Source organism: Scatophagus argus, chromosome 12 (genome assembly GCF_020382885.2).
Source record: "Scatophagus argus isolate fScaArg1 chromosome 12, fScaArg1.pri, whole genome shotgun sequence".
Taxonomy (NCBI): domain Eukaryota; kingdom Metazoa; phylum Chordata; class Actinopteri; family Scatophagidae; genus Scatophagus; species Scatophagus argus.
In genome coordinates this window covers 22,833,298-22,852,799 of record NC_058504.1, presented here as the reverse complement: position 1 = coordinate 22,852,799, position 19,502 = coordinate 22,833,298, and the positions used below count along the sequence as shown (strand labels likewise).

At 42.5% G+C, this 19,502-nt stretch overlaps 1 protein-coding gene across 2 annotated transcripts in view; it reads left to right on the top strand.

Moving 5' to 3' along the window:
* The first annotated feature begins 2,344 nt into the window (after positions 1-2,344).
* abca1b (ATP-binding cassette, sub-family A (ABC1), member 1B) overlaps positions 2,345-19,502 on the top strand; it is a 31,949-nt gene continuing 14,791 nt past the window's right edge. The window contains exons 1-13 of one of the 2 annotated variants that reach the window (XM_046405624.1): positions 2,345-2,500; positions 4,274-4,408; positions 5,063-5,156; positions 9,641-9,782; positions 10,011-10,129; positions 13,382-13,503; positions 13,758-13,961; positions 15,542-15,631; positions 17,681-17,921; positions 18,076-18,215; positions 18,307-18,423; positions 18,630-18,824; positions 19,085-19,290. In XM_046405624.1, coding sequence (XP_046261580.1) covers positions 4,343-4,408; positions 5,063-5,156; positions 9,641-9,782; positions 10,011-10,129; positions 13,382-13,503; positions 13,758-13,961; positions 15,542-15,631; positions 17,681-17,921; positions 18,076-18,215; positions 18,307-18,423; positions 18,630-18,824; positions 19,085-19,290 — 1,736 coding nt within the window. In that variant the 5' untranslated portion in view covers positions 2,345-2,500; positions 4,274-4,342. Of the gene's footprint in view, positions 2,501-4,236; positions 4,409-5,062; positions 5,157-9,640; positions 9,783-10,010; positions 10,130-13,381; positions 13,504-13,757; positions 13,962-15,541; positions 15,632-17,680; positions 17,922-18,075; positions 18,216-18,306; positions 18,424-18,629; positions 18,825-19,084; positions 19,291-19,502 lie in introns of both variants that reach the window. The other variant, XM_046405627.1, reaches the window with a different exon arrangement.

The window sequence follows — 19,502 nt, the reverse complement described above, 5'->3', positions numbered from 1 at the left end:
CAGCTATCATAAAAGTAGACAAAAAACAATAATAGAAGCACAGTTTTTTTTATTGTATTTTCCTTATGTGAGTGTTTCACTAGTTATTGTACAGAATAAGATTTACCATAAAGAAACACATGATCAACTGATAACAGGAAATCTTCATGCAGTGAATCCACCAGTCTTGTCCCTCCTGAGACCCTGAATCCTCATATGAGGACATCACATTTTGACTTCATTCTACTTAACTTCCAGTTGTCCTATTAAATAGACACTTTTTGTGCCATCTAGTGTTTGCAAAAGAACAACAATACACCAAACAGTGGAAAAACAAGATGGCAGGCCCCTCAGACAACTCATTCTTCAACTGGTTCATGGACAAAAGTGGACAAGGCACAGCACCTCATCAAAGTATATGGTGGAAATTTGAGGTTTTTAAGATGAACTTTATTGATCCCACAGTGGGGAAATTCACCTGTTGTGGCAGCTCACAAGGACAGAAGAGGAGTGCAAAAAGCAAAGAGTGTGCAAAAACAGTTACAAAAGAGTGTAGAGGTAAAATAAATTAACAATTTACAAGGTAAGTAAAAATAGCACACTATAAAGCTATATACAAGTCCTCGTAAGGGAAGAAAGAGGACTAGACCATAGAATTATACAGTCTAACAGCAGCGGGAATGAAAGACCTGCGGTAGCGCTCCTTCCTACACTGAGGGTGTAGCAGTCTGCCGCTGAAGGAACTGCTCAGAGCCTCCACTGTCTGATGCAGAGGGTGAGAGGTGTTGTCCATGATGGATGTCAGCTTGGCTAACATCCTCCTCTCACCCACCTGCTCCACAGAGTCCAGTGGGCAGCCCAGGACAGAGCTGGCCCTCCTGACCAGCTTTTTTTGTGTTTAATAACGTTTGTAATTTGACATGTTTTTACATAGTTGACTAATTATTGTTGTTCTCTTTATAGGCCTGTTATTAGTATTACAGCAGTTAACAGTAAGTTACTGTTAACAATATGTTACTGTTAACTGCAGTAACAGTTAAACAGTAGTAACAATAGGATACCGCTAACTGTAGTTTCATGTTTGACCACTAGAGGGCGGTCCAACACAACAGCAGAGAATCAGTCCTCTTTAATCATCCCCGCAGTTACCATTCTTTGTATGTAAAACACTTTGAAGAGTGGAACTCTGATCAAACATCAGGTTTCTACAAACTAAATCCATCAAAGATGAGAGAGCAAAGTGTGTCACGGTGCAAAAGAACAAAAACGCGACTTCATGTTTCATCACGCTTGATTCAACAGCGATTTGAAGCTGCAAACGTCATACAGTGCTAAGAAAAGAGAATAAGGTTAAAACAGGAAATGTGTTCACGTTGAATGTTCTTAAAGACTGTAGTACTGTAACCTACAGTAACTAGAATTAACACCCCGTGTTTGCATGCCTCCACACACCAGTAAAGTCACTCTTTCCAGCCAATCTCTATATAATAATTTGTTATATTTGTTCATATTCTGGAAGTGTTTAATGACTCTTAGGTCTGTTATTATTGCTATCCCACTAGGAGTACTAGTGGTAGTAGAAGTAGCAATATTAATAGTGCAGTAATTGTTGCGGATAGTCCTGGTATAACTGTGCAGCCTTTCACTTTTTAACGTTAACAGATCAGATGAATCACAGTGGAAGCTCTTTTATTGTGAAACATCAGTTTGTTAATCTTTTATTGTGAAACATTAAGCTCAGCCGCTCAATGAACGAAAGTAACCCCGCTGTCCAGTGGCAGCGTCAAAAAGCTCACACAGACCGGAAGTACGGCCAGAGTTCACCTTACAAAATAACATCTAGCTACATATTAGCCCATAGCGAATTGTAAGGTGTAGTTAGCTCCGTTTACTATGATTTAGTCAGGAGTTACTGGGCTAACAGTAGCTATATGGATAAGTGACAGCAGAAGCAGCTAGCTGATGAAAAGCGTAGGTTTAGCAAGATGTGAAATACACTAACCTTTAAAACTTAATAATCATTCACACAAATAGGAAATGGGTCTAATCAGCAGCAACCTTTAAATTAAATACAGGAAAGACATGAAGTAAAACAAACAAATCGATAATGACAAACAATCAAATCAGTGTAGAACCACAAACAACGGCTGTTATGTACAGCTGCGTGCTCACATGGCTAATAATTTTGTCTTTTAGTTTTCTCCAAGATTTAAAATCAATTTCCAAAGCTGAAAACATCAGAGTAACTTTTAAATCAGCTAGCTTAACAAACAATTAGGAAAACCGCTCTGTACTTTTAAATAATTCTAAATGTCCTTAAATATTACTTCAATGCACTTCTAAACGTCTGCGCGTCTGTGTTTTATTTTGAAGACACTTAGCGGAAGCAGTGTGGTTGATAGTGTTTTGACTCCGGTGAGTTTTTTGTCCCACAGCTGCAGCTCGATGCGGGATCAGATGCTGCGGAGCGAAGACGGGGGAGGATCGGAGCGTGTGAGCCTGACCGACTACACCGACACCGGTATTTAACTCTCTTTATCCGACCTTTAATTCACTTTAGCGAAGTCGTGTTTCATCTTTATTTCGTCTTGTTTCACCTCAAGCGCTGCTGCAGGTGTTTTGATCTGATTTCAAGTCAGTTTTAGCGAGACGAACCGGCTGGAAAAGCAACGCCTTACCGAACTAAACATGTTTGAACGGAGGATTTGCGGTTCATTATGTAAAGTGTTTCTTATTATTGCTATGAGGTTTTACGTTAATGAAACAGACGGTGAAGTTTTGTGAAAGCGTTTTGTGAAAACAGAAAGACTAAGCTCCAAACTTAAAGTGAATTAGCACAGAAAAGAAGTCCAACATCCAAGGAGACTTTGATCAAAGTCTTTAAATTCACGTCAGATGAGCCCAAAATATCAGAATCACATTTTAAAAATGTCAGGTTTTTTTTTATGTTTTTGGAGAGCTGAGTAGACGTCCTTTGCTCAGGTCATGAAGAAAGTTCTCAGGGAAAATCCAGCTGGTGTGAGTTTGATGAGCTGCTGGCCTCGGTTCTGATTAAAATAAGTATTTAATATCTAATGAATTCTTTTAGAGTATAGGGCACCTTTAAACTATATGCAAAGGATTCTGTTTTTTCTGTAACATCCATCAATAAAAAAAAACGAAAACTAAAATTAGAAATGAGGAAGATGTGAAAAGAGAAAATAATAACAACATATTTTACTCTTCCAACGGTAGGGAAAAGCACGTGATCAACTTTTAACAGCTAACTTGATGAAGAACAATTCACACTGAGTGTGACAGGAAGATCAGACACCTTCCTCCTCCTCCTCACAGACAGATTTAGGAAGGAATCACACTTGAGTACGAACTTACAGAACACATTCCTGATTGGCTCCCTGATCACATAGCTGATTTCATCATCATCTCAGCTTCTCACTCAGAGTTCAAGGACGTGTGTGTGTGTGTGTGTGTGTGTGTGTGTGTGTGTGCGCGTGTGGTGGGGGTTGTTGGTGTAACCTACCCCCCCCCCCTTACTCAGTCATTATTCAGAGTGTTTCCTGTGTTGTGGACGAACGATGAGCTCTCTGTCATCAAAGTCTGTAAACGAGCGGGGGGGTGGTGGTGTCTGAGTGCATTTACAGGCTTGTAACCCCCCCCCCCCCCCCCCCCCGCAAACAGACAGACAGACACACACACACACACACACATCACCCTCTCAGCCCCCCTCCCCCGATCATGCTTAACCTGGCTGATAGTGTGAACACCTACAAGGGGTCGCAGGTCTCAGTGTTATGCACAGGAGTCAGGAGTTTACATTATTATTCCATCAGACATACAGACTCCTGAATGCCAGAGCTTTTAGTTTGTTCATTTCTTCACTTTGTGTTTATCTCGTCGCATTGGTTTGTTGATGTGACCGGGACAGAGGACAGGAATGAGCATTGCCCGTACCAATTTAGGAAAATGGGAAGTTTGGGATTTTGTAATAGATGTGAGGAAACTGTGGAATATTTGGTAATTTTGGTTGAACTTTATATATTCAAAGACAGCAATACAATACCTGTAAACACTATGGGAGGAAGTTGTCTGCTTTCGTTTAAATGACAGTTCAAGTACTTAAGGTACATAAATGTGTTTGTGTAAAGTAGTTAAATGTGTTCATGTACTTAAAGTGGATAACTGCCTGATCAGTAGCCTCCTTCAGTGTTGTGGAGGAGTCTAATATTTGCTCTGACCTTTGACCCCTGCACCTTTGAGCCGTGCGCTGGCTCAACCTGTCTGTGTCTTAATGCAGAGCGAGCGGCGGCTGACACTCGTTCAGGCTGAGAGATAGAGAGCGACAGAGAGAGAGAGAGAGGGAGACATGTCTGTCTCTACACAGCTGGGTCTGTTGCTGTGGAAGAACTTCACCTACAGACGACGACAGACGGTCAGTGGCACACCTCACTCAGACACACGGTTTCAGGCACTTTTCACGCATTATGTTCTCCATCATGTATGAGTCATGTTTGTTATTAATTTGTGAGAGTAGATAAAAAGAAATTCTCGATTTGTTCTCCCAGAGCTCACGCTAACATGTTTGACTGATCTTCACATTTTAATGAACTTAAATGACTCACTTAAATGATGAATCAGTTATGTTTTGTACTGAGCCTGTTGACATAAAAACTGGAACTAAGCTAAATATCAGAACTCACCAGAGTCTAAATCTGCATTTACTTCAAACACTATTTAAATAGTGATTATTTAATGATGACCTGTGGTGAGTCGATGTGACAAGGAGGTCAAAGGCCAGAGCCATGACATCCTGATATCAGCCGAGCATCATGGGAGAACAGCTCAATTTCTGCTGAGACTGATTGGTAGTGTATGTGTGTGTGTTTGTGAGTGTGTGTTCTGCTCCCTTGTTGTTGAGAGTCTGATGTTGATCGATTAATGACTCCTCATTTATTATGAATGACTTCTAATAATAAAGACATGAAGCAGCTTCCTGTTTCACACAGAAATCCTCCCAACGGGAGTGTGTGTGTGTGTGTGTGTTGTCTTGCATTGATGGTTTCTGCACTCTCTTCCTGTCCCTCAGCTTCAGCTCTTGGTGGAGATCATCTGGCCGCTCCTAATCTTCTTCATCCTCATCGCCGTGCGGCTCAACTACCCTCCATATGAACAACATGAGTGTGAGTTCAACATGTTTAATGAGTCTGCTCAGAGTCCGGAGTTCAGACGGCCTGAAGATTATTGTTATTATTGATTAAATCATCAGATGAATTGTTTGGTTAATAAAACAGTGAAAAACGTTATAATGGCTGCAGCCTGAGAAGACGTCACATGTTTTATTTAACCGACGGTCAAAAGGTTCAGTTCACTTTCATATCTGATGAAGTGACTCTCACACGTCGGAAACAGACATGGAAAAACAATTGAGTGTATAATAGTTTGAGATAAATTTTCTATTGATGGACCAGTTGTTGGCGGAGACAGAATGCAGGTGAAGGGTGTGTGTTGTCTCCGTAGCCTGCAGTCACACGAGGGCTCAGAGTCAGTCACGTTTCTGTAGATCCATCACCGAGACGATGATGTTCAGACCATGTCCTGCCATCGCCTGTCTGTCTCTCACTCCTCACCTGTCTTCTGGCTGTCACTCACAGACTGACTGTCCCAGCTGATGTTGCTCAGGTGTTTCACCGTGGACACCTGGAGATATTAACGTGAACCCAGATCATGTTTTGCTATATTACAGTTGGTTCTCGTTGCTTTTCTGTTGCTTATCCGACCACACATACAGGGACGGTCGTCCTCTGTTGCTCTGCAGCTTCACTTTGTTTTACATTTGACGTTAAAGTGTGTTTTATTAGATCAGCAGCTTTGACTCAACATACGCAAGACAGAAAGGCATTAAGAGGAGAGATTAGGTTTCGACATGAATATTCTATTAGATTTCGTTTCTCCAGAAGCACACTGACTGTACTGATTCACTCAGTGGCCACTTTATTAGGAACTCCTGTGCAATCTAAAACTGAAAAGCAGTCTGTTCTTCTGGACTATCTGTCGGCCCAGTACAACACCAGCTCTAACCAACAGTATTAAAACATACAACTGAGTAGTGTTTTGTAAAGTTTCCCTCAAAATCTTGAAACATATGAATATTCACACCATCTGGAGAGAGGCTTTATTATAGTCTGTATGGAGGCTGGAACTGAGATAAAAGGCTGCGTTTGCAAATCTGGTTCTGATGTTAGGTTGTCTACTTACTTTGGACCATATTCTTATACTTAAGAAAAATAGAATGTGAGGTCTGGCCGGTTTTGGATCCCCTGTCTGGATGACCCACCTAATCTGTCTTGTGTCCACATACTTTTATCCAAGTAATCTGCTAAAAACGATGCATCTTAGAAGCCTTTGTTTGGTTTTCTAAAGGTCACTTGAGCTGTTGAAGGTGGGTCAGTGACAGCCAGGTGCATGCTGGGAGTATTTCTGGAGGTAATCAGAGTGAATGCGAAGGTCCATCAGTCCCTGATTATCAGATTTTAATCTGCAGCAGCAGCAGCACTCAGACCCTTGCACCTTGGAGGACGTTTGGTATCAGCTGTTGGTGGGACTCCGAATGCTTGATTGATTCCTAATCATACCTTATTGATCAATATGTGACGGTTGGAGGAAGTGCAGAGGTGCCTCAAGTGTTGTTTGCTGCTGCAGGATTTCAAATGAAACATCTTGATACTGAATGTCCTGTTTAAAATCCTAATTTTGATTTATCTCTTCACTTTTATGGCTCTTTATTACCGGGCTGTAACATCATTATCAATTCTGGTGAAGGTCCGAGCTACGTTCTCCATCGATAAAGGCATGATAGAATTATGTAAGAGAGATAAGGAGGAGTTACTGAACTGTTACAGAGATAAGTAGGGGCTCTGTACTACATTTGGTCAGAGCCACACTAGCTGTTTTCCTGCTTGCAGTCGTTATGCTAAGCTAACCACATCATTTCATGCTAAGTGAGGCTGCTGCTTGTTTTGGATTGAGTAAGACTGTCAGAAAGAGTTTCAAATACTGAAGCGGTTCTTTAAATTTATTTTCGACATGTTCCCAAGACTGACAGAAAACAATAAAGTTAAATTAAACAGTAAAACACTTCAGACCCTAAAAACATCAAAACAAATTGACTCAAGAAGACTTCCCATCTCTCAAAGGTTAAAATGATGAATAACATAGCTGTCATCGAAGTGACCTATTGTTAATACTCTGTTAAAGAAAAGGATTAAGTGTACCTCTACTTTCATATTTAATGTCAACTGGATTAAACAAAGCTGCTTGAGGCAATGTAATTTTGTGTAGGAAAAAAAACCTGAAGGAGCGGAAACAAACAGATCCACGTTCTCCTTCTCTTTTTGTTTACAGTGTGAAGAAATTTATTACGTTTATTTCAGTGTGCTTCATCATCCTTTAAATTCTCTGGAGACTTAATCGGGTATGAACGAATAATCCACTTCGGTGTTCAGGGAAATGAGCAGGGATGAGAGATGGACGTGTGATCTCTTCTTACTGAAACTGAGAACCACATTAAACCTTGTTGAACTCAGCACCAGGAAGCCACACATTTTCCTGTTTCCCTCTGAAAGCAGAAGCTCTGTGGACATAAAAGTCTCTTAGTTCTGCAGCAGCCGTCTGATGGCGAATGCTTCTGCAGTGATTCATACGGCATGTGAGCTCAGGCGTGTTGAAACTTGTTAAGGTTTAAAGCAGTTCTGAAGCGCTCACACTGATACTTTAAGCACAGCATCATTGTGTCTTAAGTTTCTCAAAGACAAAGTTTAGATTTTACTTTTACAAACAATTCTTGACACCTGGCTCACACAGAATCAATCTGCGTCTAATTCATATCCGCTGAAGTCCAAAGTGGATGAGTACTTTGATCTGATTTTTAGTTTGTAACCTTTATATTCAGCCTGAAACTTGTTGAGGATCTTCTGTTGATAATAATCCTCTTTTAAGGATCAAAGGAAGTCACGTCTGGCCTGGAGGAACTTCACGTAGTTCCTTTAAGACAGATCCAAAGGCCCAGAAGGTTCAGGACCTTTAGGGACGGAGTTTGTAGGTCAGTCATGGCTGATTGGTCAAACACGGTCAGGAAATGCTCCAGTATCAACATTTTTTAAGATATCAGCTCTATTTTCTAGTTTCACCATCACCATGGAGACCCCTTTTGTTCATTCATCAGCAGGAGGTCTCACTCTGTGCTGTTTACAATCTGCTAAAAATGTCGGTGTTTTAATCAGCCAACTCTTTGTAGTTCTTTATAGCAGATAGAAGGTTTATTGATTAATAGATTGTTAAATTGATATTAAAATGTGGTTTGGAAAATGCTTAACTTCAGTCGCTATGTTTTCAACATGAAGAACATGCTTGAATTTAAGTAAAATACTTGAAAAATTTAGGAACTTTAATCAGCTCAATCCCCGATATAGACCAAAGAAATTAAAATGCACAGTCAGAGGTGAACAACTGGTAAAATTAACACCGTAATGGCATACTTTGATTGCAGTGATTTGCTTTGCGATTTACTTTGATTGAGGAATTTGCATTTATAGTAACAGTTTAGATGTGGCGATAAAGGCTTCAGGAGTGTACATTTTTGCTTTAGGCACCTTGAAAAGTGCTTGAATTTTACAGCATTTTTGCAGCATAAACTCTATGAATAAATCAATTAAATGGCAAACCATTTCCTTTTTATTATGTAGTCTGGAAATCAGAACGTGTTAAATCTCCATTCTTCAAAAGCAAGTCAGCTATAGAATGTAATGAGCTATACACGCGTCCTGTCTGTTATCTTATCTCTGTTTTGATTAAAAAGAGGCCAGTTGGCACTTCAACATGAAGCTGACCTGGTGTTGGTGGTGGGGGTAAAGGTTGTAGCGCTGCCAGACTCCGCCCTCAGCTGCATGCTGATGGCCTGCTGCAGGTGATAATAAACCAATCACAGGTTATCTACCTGCATTGTGTCCAGATGAACGTAGGGACAGTTTGTTCCAACGGCAGGAAGATAAAGATGAAACATCCTCAGCATCTTTCAGATTAACTCTGACTGAGGCTGCTGAGCAGAGCAACACGTGTATTTTCACAAACACGTGTCGTATCATTTTAAATCTCCTCACTGTCTGAACAACCCTGTTCATCATCAGAGAGGGAAAAACAAACGGACAAAACCTTTTATAAAAGATAGAAATCTCAGGAAGGAAAAGAAGAGCAAGAAGAGCAGTGCTAGAAGGAAAAACACAGTGATTGTACTAAAGAAGTATTCCTACTTATTGACTGGCAACATCTCCCACAGTGGCTTTACTTACTGCAAAAAAGATACAGCTAAAGTATTTAAATAAAACATTTGAAACGCCTCTTTGTACTCTGACAGACAATCGTCACCATTATTTGCCATTTTAAAGACCAAACTATTAATCAATTAATGGAGAAAAATCATAGGACTGATCAATAATAATAAATGATGATTACTAAAGTGTATTCAATATGACTACATCTCCCATGCTGCAGACTTGCTATCTGTTGGCAGTTTCTGTCATGTTACTGATACTTTTACTTTGGTAATCCATTTCCCTACTGCTGTGAGCACTGTGTCACTTCCTGTCTTTTTTTATTTTCCTGTCTGCAGGTCATTTCCCCAACAAAGCGATGCCATCAGCTGGCACGCTGCCCTGGCTTCAGGGAATCCTCTGCAACGCCAACAACCCCTGCTTCAGACACCCAACACCGGGCGAGTCTCCCGGGGTTGTCGGCAACTTCAACGACTCCATGTAAGCTTTACCTCTCTGTTTGTCTCTGCTGAGACTTTTAGTCTGAAAAACTGCTCTTCATCGTAGTTGAAGATGCCTCAACTTACACTTTTAACTCCCGCACATCTCAAGTAAGAACATTTAAAGTAAGACACTTAAACGTCTTTAGATGTTGACACCTGCAGTTTAATGTAACCTCTTCCGGTCAGTAAGTGACTTCATTTGAACTGTTCTCTGTTTTCTCTGCAGAATTTCTCGGCTGTTTTCGGATGCCAAGAAGATTCTTCTGTACAGTCAGAATGATAAAAACCTGGATGGATTTAAGGAGCTGGCTCACGCTCTGCAGGAGCTGCAGAACAGTCAGTCAGGTAGGAAATGGTCGAGCTGTTTCTGCACTCAGCTCCTCATGTTTACCTCGCTCGTTCAGCGGCTCCATCAGGTTCAGTGGCTGTAGTGACGTCTTCATGGCCAGGAAATAAAATTTAATTTGCTTAATACAGTTCAGAAAGTCACTTGTATAGGTCCTCTGTACTGTCGGGTTGTTCCTGATTACGTTTCTCTGAAGCAACGTCCAGATGTGAACCCTTGCAGTCCACCACAAGCTCACTGGTTTGGATGATCCTGAGCTTCTTGAAGGTCTGTCAGTCACTACAGATACGAGTCTGGACAGACAGAAACTGAGACTTGATTGGTGCACAGAGGTGTGCAAACACGAGACAAGGCAGTAACTCTAGTTTCCTATAAATAATTTTAAATAAATGCTTGGGCCCTGGTAACTTGATCGTTGTTCACTATTCTTTAGTTGGGTCAATCTGTCAGGCTTTGTCTCTTTGTGATGCTGTGTTAAATCAGTCGGAGCTAAGCAGCGAGTCTCAGAGCTCAACACTTTCTCACTCAGCCTTCCTTTGCTGCTGGATTTTTCAGGCTCATTGAACAAAAAGAATTTTGCTCCTTTGTGTGTTAATTTGCAGTTTTATCTCACTGTGGGGGGCCTTTTCTTTTCTGTACCTGCTCTGACCTGCAGGCTCACCTCCTCCGCCTCCTCCTCCTCCTCCATCTGATAGAGCTTCAACACGTTTCTGCTGTTTCCTTTTGGTCACACCTGATACACAAAACAAAATCACACAAGTCTGCTCTTTTAGTTCGTGAGAACAGCCTGTCGACATGTGAGCGGGGGCGGAGAGATGAGTTGCAGCAGGTTTAGCTGTGGGAGGCTTCTCAGGTGTTCTTACCTGGTCAGAGTCCAGTGCTGCTCCAAGCTATTGGAGAGGAGTTTCGCTGACTCAGAGGTCCAGTGGAAATTTCAGAGAGCGAAGAGTGTCGACCCGGACCAGAGAGTTCAGCCTCAGCAGGCGACGGTCAGCGCATCGCCTCTCTGGTCGCTCCAGCGGCGTCACACTGAGCGTCACTAGGTTCAAATGTGTCGCTCTGCAGCTGAACAAACTCTCAGTTTTCATCCACAGACACATGAGTAGATCTGAACTGGCATGAGTTCACTTCTGGTACTTTGAAAGGAAATATTGGATATTCAGTTTTACACGAAAATCCTCTGCTTTGCTGCTTTAGTATCCTTGAAAGTGCGCAGTGAGAATATATGACTGACAGTATTTAATAACTATGAAATAATTGCATGAATGATTCATGCTGAAACATTTCAGAAATAAAGAGAGAAAAAATATTTTGTTATTACCAAGAGTCAGGGATGTAACCAAACTTTTAGTGACGGGATGAGGAGCAGAACTTCTGTCAGATGAAGCTCGTGAATTGGTTGCTGATTGGCTGAGATAGTCAGCGAGTGTAAAAACTCCTCTCTGGTTTTGTTCATGTCATCAGGTTGGTTTAATAATTCTGATAATTAAATAATGTGCAGTAAATTCTGATTGAAGCCGACGTGTTTCTCTGTTGGAGCTCCCTGAGGAAACCGGTCCTCATTTGACCAATCACATCACTCAGGACTGCTGATGTCAGACAGCTCAGCACGTCCTCTGACCCGTTAGTGTTAGTTCACCTCATCTCGTCACTGGTTTTGTCCCAGTGAGGCCTCCATACCTCCAGTCTCTGCTTCTTTGTGAGCCAGTGAAGACAGAGCAGCGCACAGTCTGATCCGTAAGGACTGAGCGGTGACCGAGCCTTTCAGAAGGGGCTGTAACGTTTCTGAAAGGACGTTGAGACTTTTATGGCGTTTTAGTGAAGAAGCTGTTTGGTCTCACTGATGCTGCTTGATGGATCCACTCACTGTGTGACAGCATCAGCCTGTTTAATAAGTGACTGATTGAATTTAGACAGCGGTTCTGTTTATGAAGCCCCCTTGAATAAGCTGACATGACTGTGGGATCTGATATTATATTATTTTTATATATATTAATATTTACTGATGCCACAGAGTCTCCCACTACACAGTTTCGTTCGATGGTTTTATTTTATAGTTTTTGTGCCACAGCTGAATTTCAGCTTGCATTCACGTGTTCTCATCCTTACTTTGTTGAAGCTAAGCAGCTGGTGTTGGCGTAGTGTTGGCAGCAGGTTAGTGGATGCCAGGTGATATGCCTTACGGGCTCAACATGTTTCCTGAGTGTTTTTACCATCTTGTTTGCAATTGGCGTGTGCTTTGTTGATTCATCTTTTCACCGAAATCCAAATTTCCATACTGCTGATTTATACCTGAGAGCAGAGTAAATGTCAACTGTGTCTTTTTCTTGGCTGCTTGTCGTCATCTGCCTGGCGCTAGCAAGACGTGCCAGGGCATATCTTTAAGATGATGATATGGACCAGTGTTTCTCACTTTCCATCGATATAGAGATTGATGGGTCGTTACTTCCCTGACATGTATATAATGTCTGCATGGAGCTTACTGTAAATGTGTGCTTCCCAATAGCCTGGGAAGGACAGTTTGTCCATCTGAGACACCGTAACAGATCCATAGTGCATTCTTTATGAGCTTTGACGTTGTGATGTCTTTAATCCAAGGTTTGGGTGATTTTGATGGTGAAACATCTGGTACAGAGAACATGGAGAAGAGGAAATAAGAGGAAACGTGTTATCAAATGTACTGACATGAAGGAACAAACCTGCTGTTTTAGAACAGTGAATCTGACCTTTGGAGGGATAAAACTTGTAGACAAGAGAGACATTTATCTCCTGTTTGATTTGTTAAACTGAACACATTCGTGTTGGTGTGCGTTTCTCTCAGCACAGCTGCATGTTTAAACCTGCAGAAGAAGAAGAGAGTGGGGGGGCGTGTACGAGGGTTTTGTCCGATGTGATGCATGTTTGTCCTGCCGACATGAGACGGCACGCAGCTGAGACGAGATTATAAGTCTGTTTGTATAACTTTATCCTAAACCTCACGTGTTTCATCTGCTGCTACAGGCTGATTTACATAACAAGGCCATGTACGGTCACCAGTTCTCTGACAGCCCGTAGCCTCAGGTGTCTGTCTCACCTGGAGGTCATCTAGTCCGAGGAGAAAAACCGATCCAGTGTTTTAGTTCTGGTTCGGTTCATGTTCACACCGAGCAAGAAATGTGAAGTGACCTATTAACTCGCTGACTGGACAGTTTTAGTGATGTGAGGAGGAGGATGTGTCAGTTTTCTCTGAGCACTGTTTTTTCTCCTCTCAGGCTTCAAGTTGAAGCATTTCCTGCGAGACAATGAGACTCTGTCGAGCTTTCTGCTGAGGAACGCCTCTTTCCCCGAGCATAACGTTCAGCAGATCAGAGAGGCCGACATCAACCTGGAGAAGGTGAGGACACACTCACTCACGCACATGCTCAGTCTGAACACATCCGGGCCCAAACATGAGAACATTCGATGGCATACAAGTCAGAGGATAAAGAATCCAACTATGCGAAACAAAAGTCCCAGAATACTGACTGAAATGTGAGAATATTTAACAAAGTCAGCCAGTATGAAGTGAATAAATCTATAATAGTTATAGATTAATGAGGACGTCCTGGCCCTGACCTTTGAATCTTCTCTCTCGCCGTCCATTCACAGGTCCTCCTGAAAGGTTTTGGGGTCCACCTGAGGGACATGTGTCCCAGGAAGGGGGGCAAGCGGAGTCTGAAGGACTTTGTGACCATTGCGGACCAACAGGTGTTGATGCTGGTACAGGAAGTCATCTGTCAGGCCCCTCCCACCTGGCTAAACCATGCAGAGGAGCACTTCCTGAGCAACCTGGACTTCTTCAAACCCATCCGGGTAAGAACACACCCACTGACGGACGTCAGGTCACATGGCAGAGCTCTGATTGGTGGAAACGCCAGTTGTAAGTCACATGGTCCGATTTAAATAGATAGGACCTGAGAGTAGATGATCTGCCTCTGCATCCTTTTGTGGTTGTCAGTAGAGACGAGCTAATTAAAGAAAACACAACTCTTCAATAACTATTAGTCTTCAGGTCACATGATCATTTCAGTATCAAGTTATGTCACGCTGTGTCATGTGAAGCACCATAAGCGCCTGAGCTTTCAGCAGGTGGATGACAGGGTCTTAAGTCTTAAAGTATGAAAGTATGTGTTAAATGTCCTGAACAGGGACATGAGATTCACTTTCCTCCTGTTGTCTTTGAAGAGTTTTGTGGTTTTCTTTTTGTTTGTCTGCGCATGACACAGCAGAAACAGGTCATAAATATCAATTTAACCGCAGGTTAGCTGCTGACACAGCTGCGGCATGCAGCGAATGCTTGGTGTTAACTGTTTACAGAACATCGTTGTTCCTCAGGGTGGACAATCACACCGTTATCAGTACACTTATTGTTCATGATGTGGACGGCCCTTTAATCTGGCACCAAACCAATTCAGTGAATCGATTAATATTATTACAAACATCCTGATTATTATCATTATTAAAATATCAAACCTGCAAAACAAATATGTGTGTCAGATGTTAAAGTTAATGAACAGAACTCAAACTCGAATCTTCATATCTTTCTCATTCTGTCGACGCTGTTCAACTTCAACAGCTTGGTACAACTTTTACTTTCTACTCAACCTGCATCAACAGCTGGTGTTTAATCACTTGCTTATCACGGGGATATAAATCAACATGAATCATAGATTTGATAACATCAACGTTGCTTTCTTGATTCTTTTATGTCATGTAAACACATTCACAGGTGAACGTGAAAAAAATCAAGTCAAACTTTTGGTAGTACTTTAAAAAGTACTTTTTGACTGGTATTTGTTCTGGTGTGAATCGTGCAGAAATGGTGTGCGAGTGACAGAGGGCGTTTTCACCTAGCTTCAGGTGTGTTTGCTGTGTATTTACTGTGTTATGTGTGTGTGGGAGGAGGCGTGTCCTGGCCTGCCTCTGCTCTTTACGGGCTCAGTTTTCATGGCCTGGAGACCAGTTTGGTGCTTTTAAAGGTTTGAAAGCGAGCTGCACGTCAGCGAGACCTCGTTTTCTTTGTCTGCAGAAATCTACGAGCTGCCGACTGATCGCGAGGTTTCCACGACAGCAGAGAACGAAATCTGTACAATGTTTCAGTCAGAGAGGAAAATACTGAAGCTTACAGTTTGAGTCAAGTTAAAGAAGTGAAGATTCAAGAATTTTTCTCTGCTGATCAGTAATGAAAATACACAGCCAATGCAGCAACCAGCCCTGCTTGTCTCAACCTATTTGAAACTCTGCTGCCATCAAATTCAGTCTAAATAGTTAAAATGAACTAAAATGATATTAAGACAAAATAAAATCCGTCCTGTACTCTTGTTATTTATTAGAATTTGCTGAATTTTTTTGACATGAAGCTGGATACCAAAATGTCTCTTTGTGTCTCTTAGAGGGACGTTGGGTCTGACCCAGAGGCCGTCAAACAGGTTACCAAGGCAACCAACAACCTCCTGGACGGTCTGGGTTCACTTGCAGTTGAGGTAAGAAACACCTGAGATCATGTCAGTTACGCTAAATCACACGCGTCCTCCGGTGGATGGACGGTTCCGTTTCCTCAGTCTTCCAGCCTATGTTAGCAGCATACTGAGTAGGCCACTGAGGTTACTTGGCCGTGTCTCTGTGAGTCTTTGTGTCCAGATAAAAGCTGTTTTCCTGCAGCAGCAGCAGAGACAGATGATCTCCCAGCTGGACAAAGACTCAGATGTCTCAGCAGGTTTTCACTTCACAGAAAACTGAACAAACAACAAACACTCAGCGTTCATCTGTGTCCTGCTCAGCACCTAGATGCTACACGCTGCAGGAGGCTGCTTGTAGCCTCTGGTGGCCATGCTGGAGTTCTGAGTGACACTGTGACACTTAAAGCTGCACTTATCAGTGGTAATATTAACAGTAAATTCACTGACTCTGTGAAGGTACCACAGCCAACAGTGAGCTCTGCAGCTCCACTGGGCTGGTAGACTGGAAGACAGACTAGGGGACAGATTGGGGAACGGTCTAAAAAGCTGGGAGCTTCTGTTTGAGGTTCAGGTCTGGTCTTTCAGTCAGTTTTGGTCAAATATTTTCAGCTCTTCTGCGCTCTGAGAGAAGAGTAAAGTTCAGGCAGAATGACCCAGTTTGTTGTTTTTCACCCTGTAGCTATCGTACACGTTAACATGTATACACACTCACTCTTTCGCTTCTCTCTCTCTCTCTCTGCCATACACACAAACACACAGGGCTAAATTGAAAACATGTGACTGCTGTGTTTTGTTTGGTTTATGTGGATGCTGAATCAGGAACAGAATGAGTGTATGTGATGGAAGTGTATAAACCTTTAATTTTACCAGACACGCTGAACGTTTATTTCCTTCCTTCAGTTTATTTTGCTTTATTTTGAAAATTCTAATTAAAAGAGAAGTATCCCATGGGGAAAAACTAAAACCAATGCCCAGCTGATGTCACTTTTTGTGACGACCTCACAGTTTAAACCAGCTTAATGTAAAACTCCCCCCCCCCCTCACCTACTGTCATGTTGAGATCCAGTATCTCCCAATAGTTGGACAGAGATGTCCTCTGAGCCTGAGGCAAACTGACTGCCAACTGCGTTCCACTAACTTCTGACCTACTTTCAATGTCAACATGTCAAGTATAAAGTTGACAGCAACATGCTACAGTTACCTTAGAAAAGGCACCTAAATACCAATAATAATAATAACTTCTGTTATTAAGTTCTGTTAGTGGACAATTTGGACAGTAAACACAAGTTTGTGTTAAAGTCATAATCTACACACACTTGAAGCAGTGATGTAAAAATGTTCAGGTGAAAATAAAGAATAAGCTTTCCTTCAGATTCAGGCTGCGATGGTTTCACTTCTGCTGAAGTTTCAGTGACACATCAACCTGCAGCTCTTCTTCCTCTCGAAGCCGCCGCTTCAGGAAACAACAGCAGTCCTGCAGTCTGCAGCTTCTCCTCTCCTCTTGGCTTTTGACTTTTCCTCCACTTATCTGACAGCTGGAGACTGCGTAGCTTCAACATCAGATGCAAATAGCTGTTGTATCTTGTGTCTTTTCAGGAACTCTTTGTTTTCCACATCGCAGGAATTAATGGGAAAGTCTGGATTTAGCAGTGACACTAAACTTCACAGGTTTAAGTAATAATACTTTGTTAATACTTCATTCATGGAGTATTTTAGGTTGTGTTGTTCATAGCGATGAGTGCAGAAATCAGTTGGACAAACGTCACTGTTTTAAAATGAGTCAGAGCTCCTGCAGGAAGTCATGATGTACTTCACTACTGTCAGCGATTATTTGAAGAGCAGAGGTCAGATTTATCACAAGGACGGTCGTGTTGTGCTCTGAATGTTTTAGTTTTTGTTTGTTGGTTTTTGTAACACCTGACTGGTTGGTCTGAGTTAATGACACCTGGTCCGAGGCCCCCACACCATGCAAGCAATATGGAACAGGATGGATTTTGTATTTTGGTGTTGGCTGTGTGTAGCTGGCAGAGTCTCTGACCAGTCTAATCAGCGCTCCCTCTGTTTGTTGTCCAGTTGGCCAGTATGAAGAGCTGGGTTGACCTGAGGAACGAGATCATCTTCCTGACGCAGAACGCCACGTCGTCACCCAGCACCATGTACCAGGCTGTCTCCAGGATCGTGTGCGGTCACCCTGAAGGCGGCGGCCTGCAGATCAAATCCCTCAACTGGTATGAGGACAGCAACTACAAGGCCCTGTTCGGAAACCACAACAGCAGCGAGGACGAGTCCACGTCCCTGTACGACAACTCCACCAGTGAGTCCTCAGGGTTCATAACTCTTTTTACTGGTACAGATTGTATTTCCAGGATAGTCTGAACTGGAGAGGTATGCAGAAGAAAAATGACACTCCACCATGGTGGGATTCTGAATTATTATTGTTTCTTGTTTTGTGTGTGTGTGTTTGCCAGCTCCATACTGTAACAGTCTGGTGAAGAACATGGACTCCAACCCGATGTCCAGGATGATCTGGCAGGCTCTGAAGCCTCTGCTGTTGGGGAAGATTTTGTACACCCCCCACACACCTGCCACCCAGAGGGTCATCCACGAGGTATGGCATCACTTCCTGTGTCATCACCTCCTGCAACAGCAGCAGTCTGTCTCATCTGTAACTGTGGTGTCTGTATCGGTGATGCTTTCAGGTGAACAGGACCTTCCAGGAGCTTGGTGTGTTCAGGGACCTGGGTGGGATGTGGGAGGAGATGAGACCCAAAGTCTGGAACTTCATGGAGAACAGCGAGCAGATGGACATGATCAGGGTAAACGGATTTTGCCCACCGCCTCACCTGCTATAGCATTCTTTATATTCTATTTTTCTTCTTTATTTGTTGATTATTTAATGCTCTCTTCTTTATTTTGTTCTTTCTTTTCTTTTTATTAATACGTTTTGATTTTATTTAATATTTACTCTTCATATATACGTTTTTCTTCAGTCTATAAATTAAATTCTCATCTGACAATCCAGACTATGCTGAAGAACAACATCACTGCCAGGTTTTTCCACGCTCAGCTGGCCAACACCGACTGGACCGTGGCCGACATCTCCAACTTCCTGTCCAAGAAGCTTGAAGACCCCCGGCCACCGGGCAGCGCCCTCACCTGGAGGGACGTCTTCAACGAGACAGACCAGGCCATCATGAGTATCTCCCGCTTCATGGAGGTCAGTGTTTCACCTGCACACATTCACAGCTGATACACATTCATTTATGGTTTGTGCAGATGCAAACCTGACAGCTTGCTGACACTGTGGGAACTGCAGAGGTGATCACATGCTTAGTTTAGTTTAAGTTTCAGTCATCATCATCTCTTTGATATAAAGGCATCAGGACTGCATTATCAGGTCCAAATCAGGTGGGCTGTGATTGGGTAAAGATCACATCACCTGATCTGTGTGCATGTGTGTGCATGCATGTGTTTTAGTGTGTTAACCTGGACAAACTGGAACCAGTCTCCAGTGAGGAGCGACTGGTCGACCAGTCCATGCTGCTGCTAGAGGACAGGAAGTTCTGGGCGGGGATCGTTTTCCCGGACATCGAGCCCAACGCCACCGAGCTGCCAGCCAAACTCAACTACAAGATCCGTATGGACATCGATAATGTGGAGAGGACCAATAAAATCAAGGATGCGTAAGGGGACGCGCACACACACACGCACACAGATGAAATATTTCCTGTTTCTGAATGTTGAGTCCCACCTCAGTAGCAGCAACGCTGTTTTTAGCAACAGCAACATTTTTAGAGGGATCTTGTTGATTGAACAGGTGTACAAATGGGTTGATTAAGAAGACCTGTTATATTTAAACCAGCAGGACTTTATCGTTTAATGTTCAACGTTATCT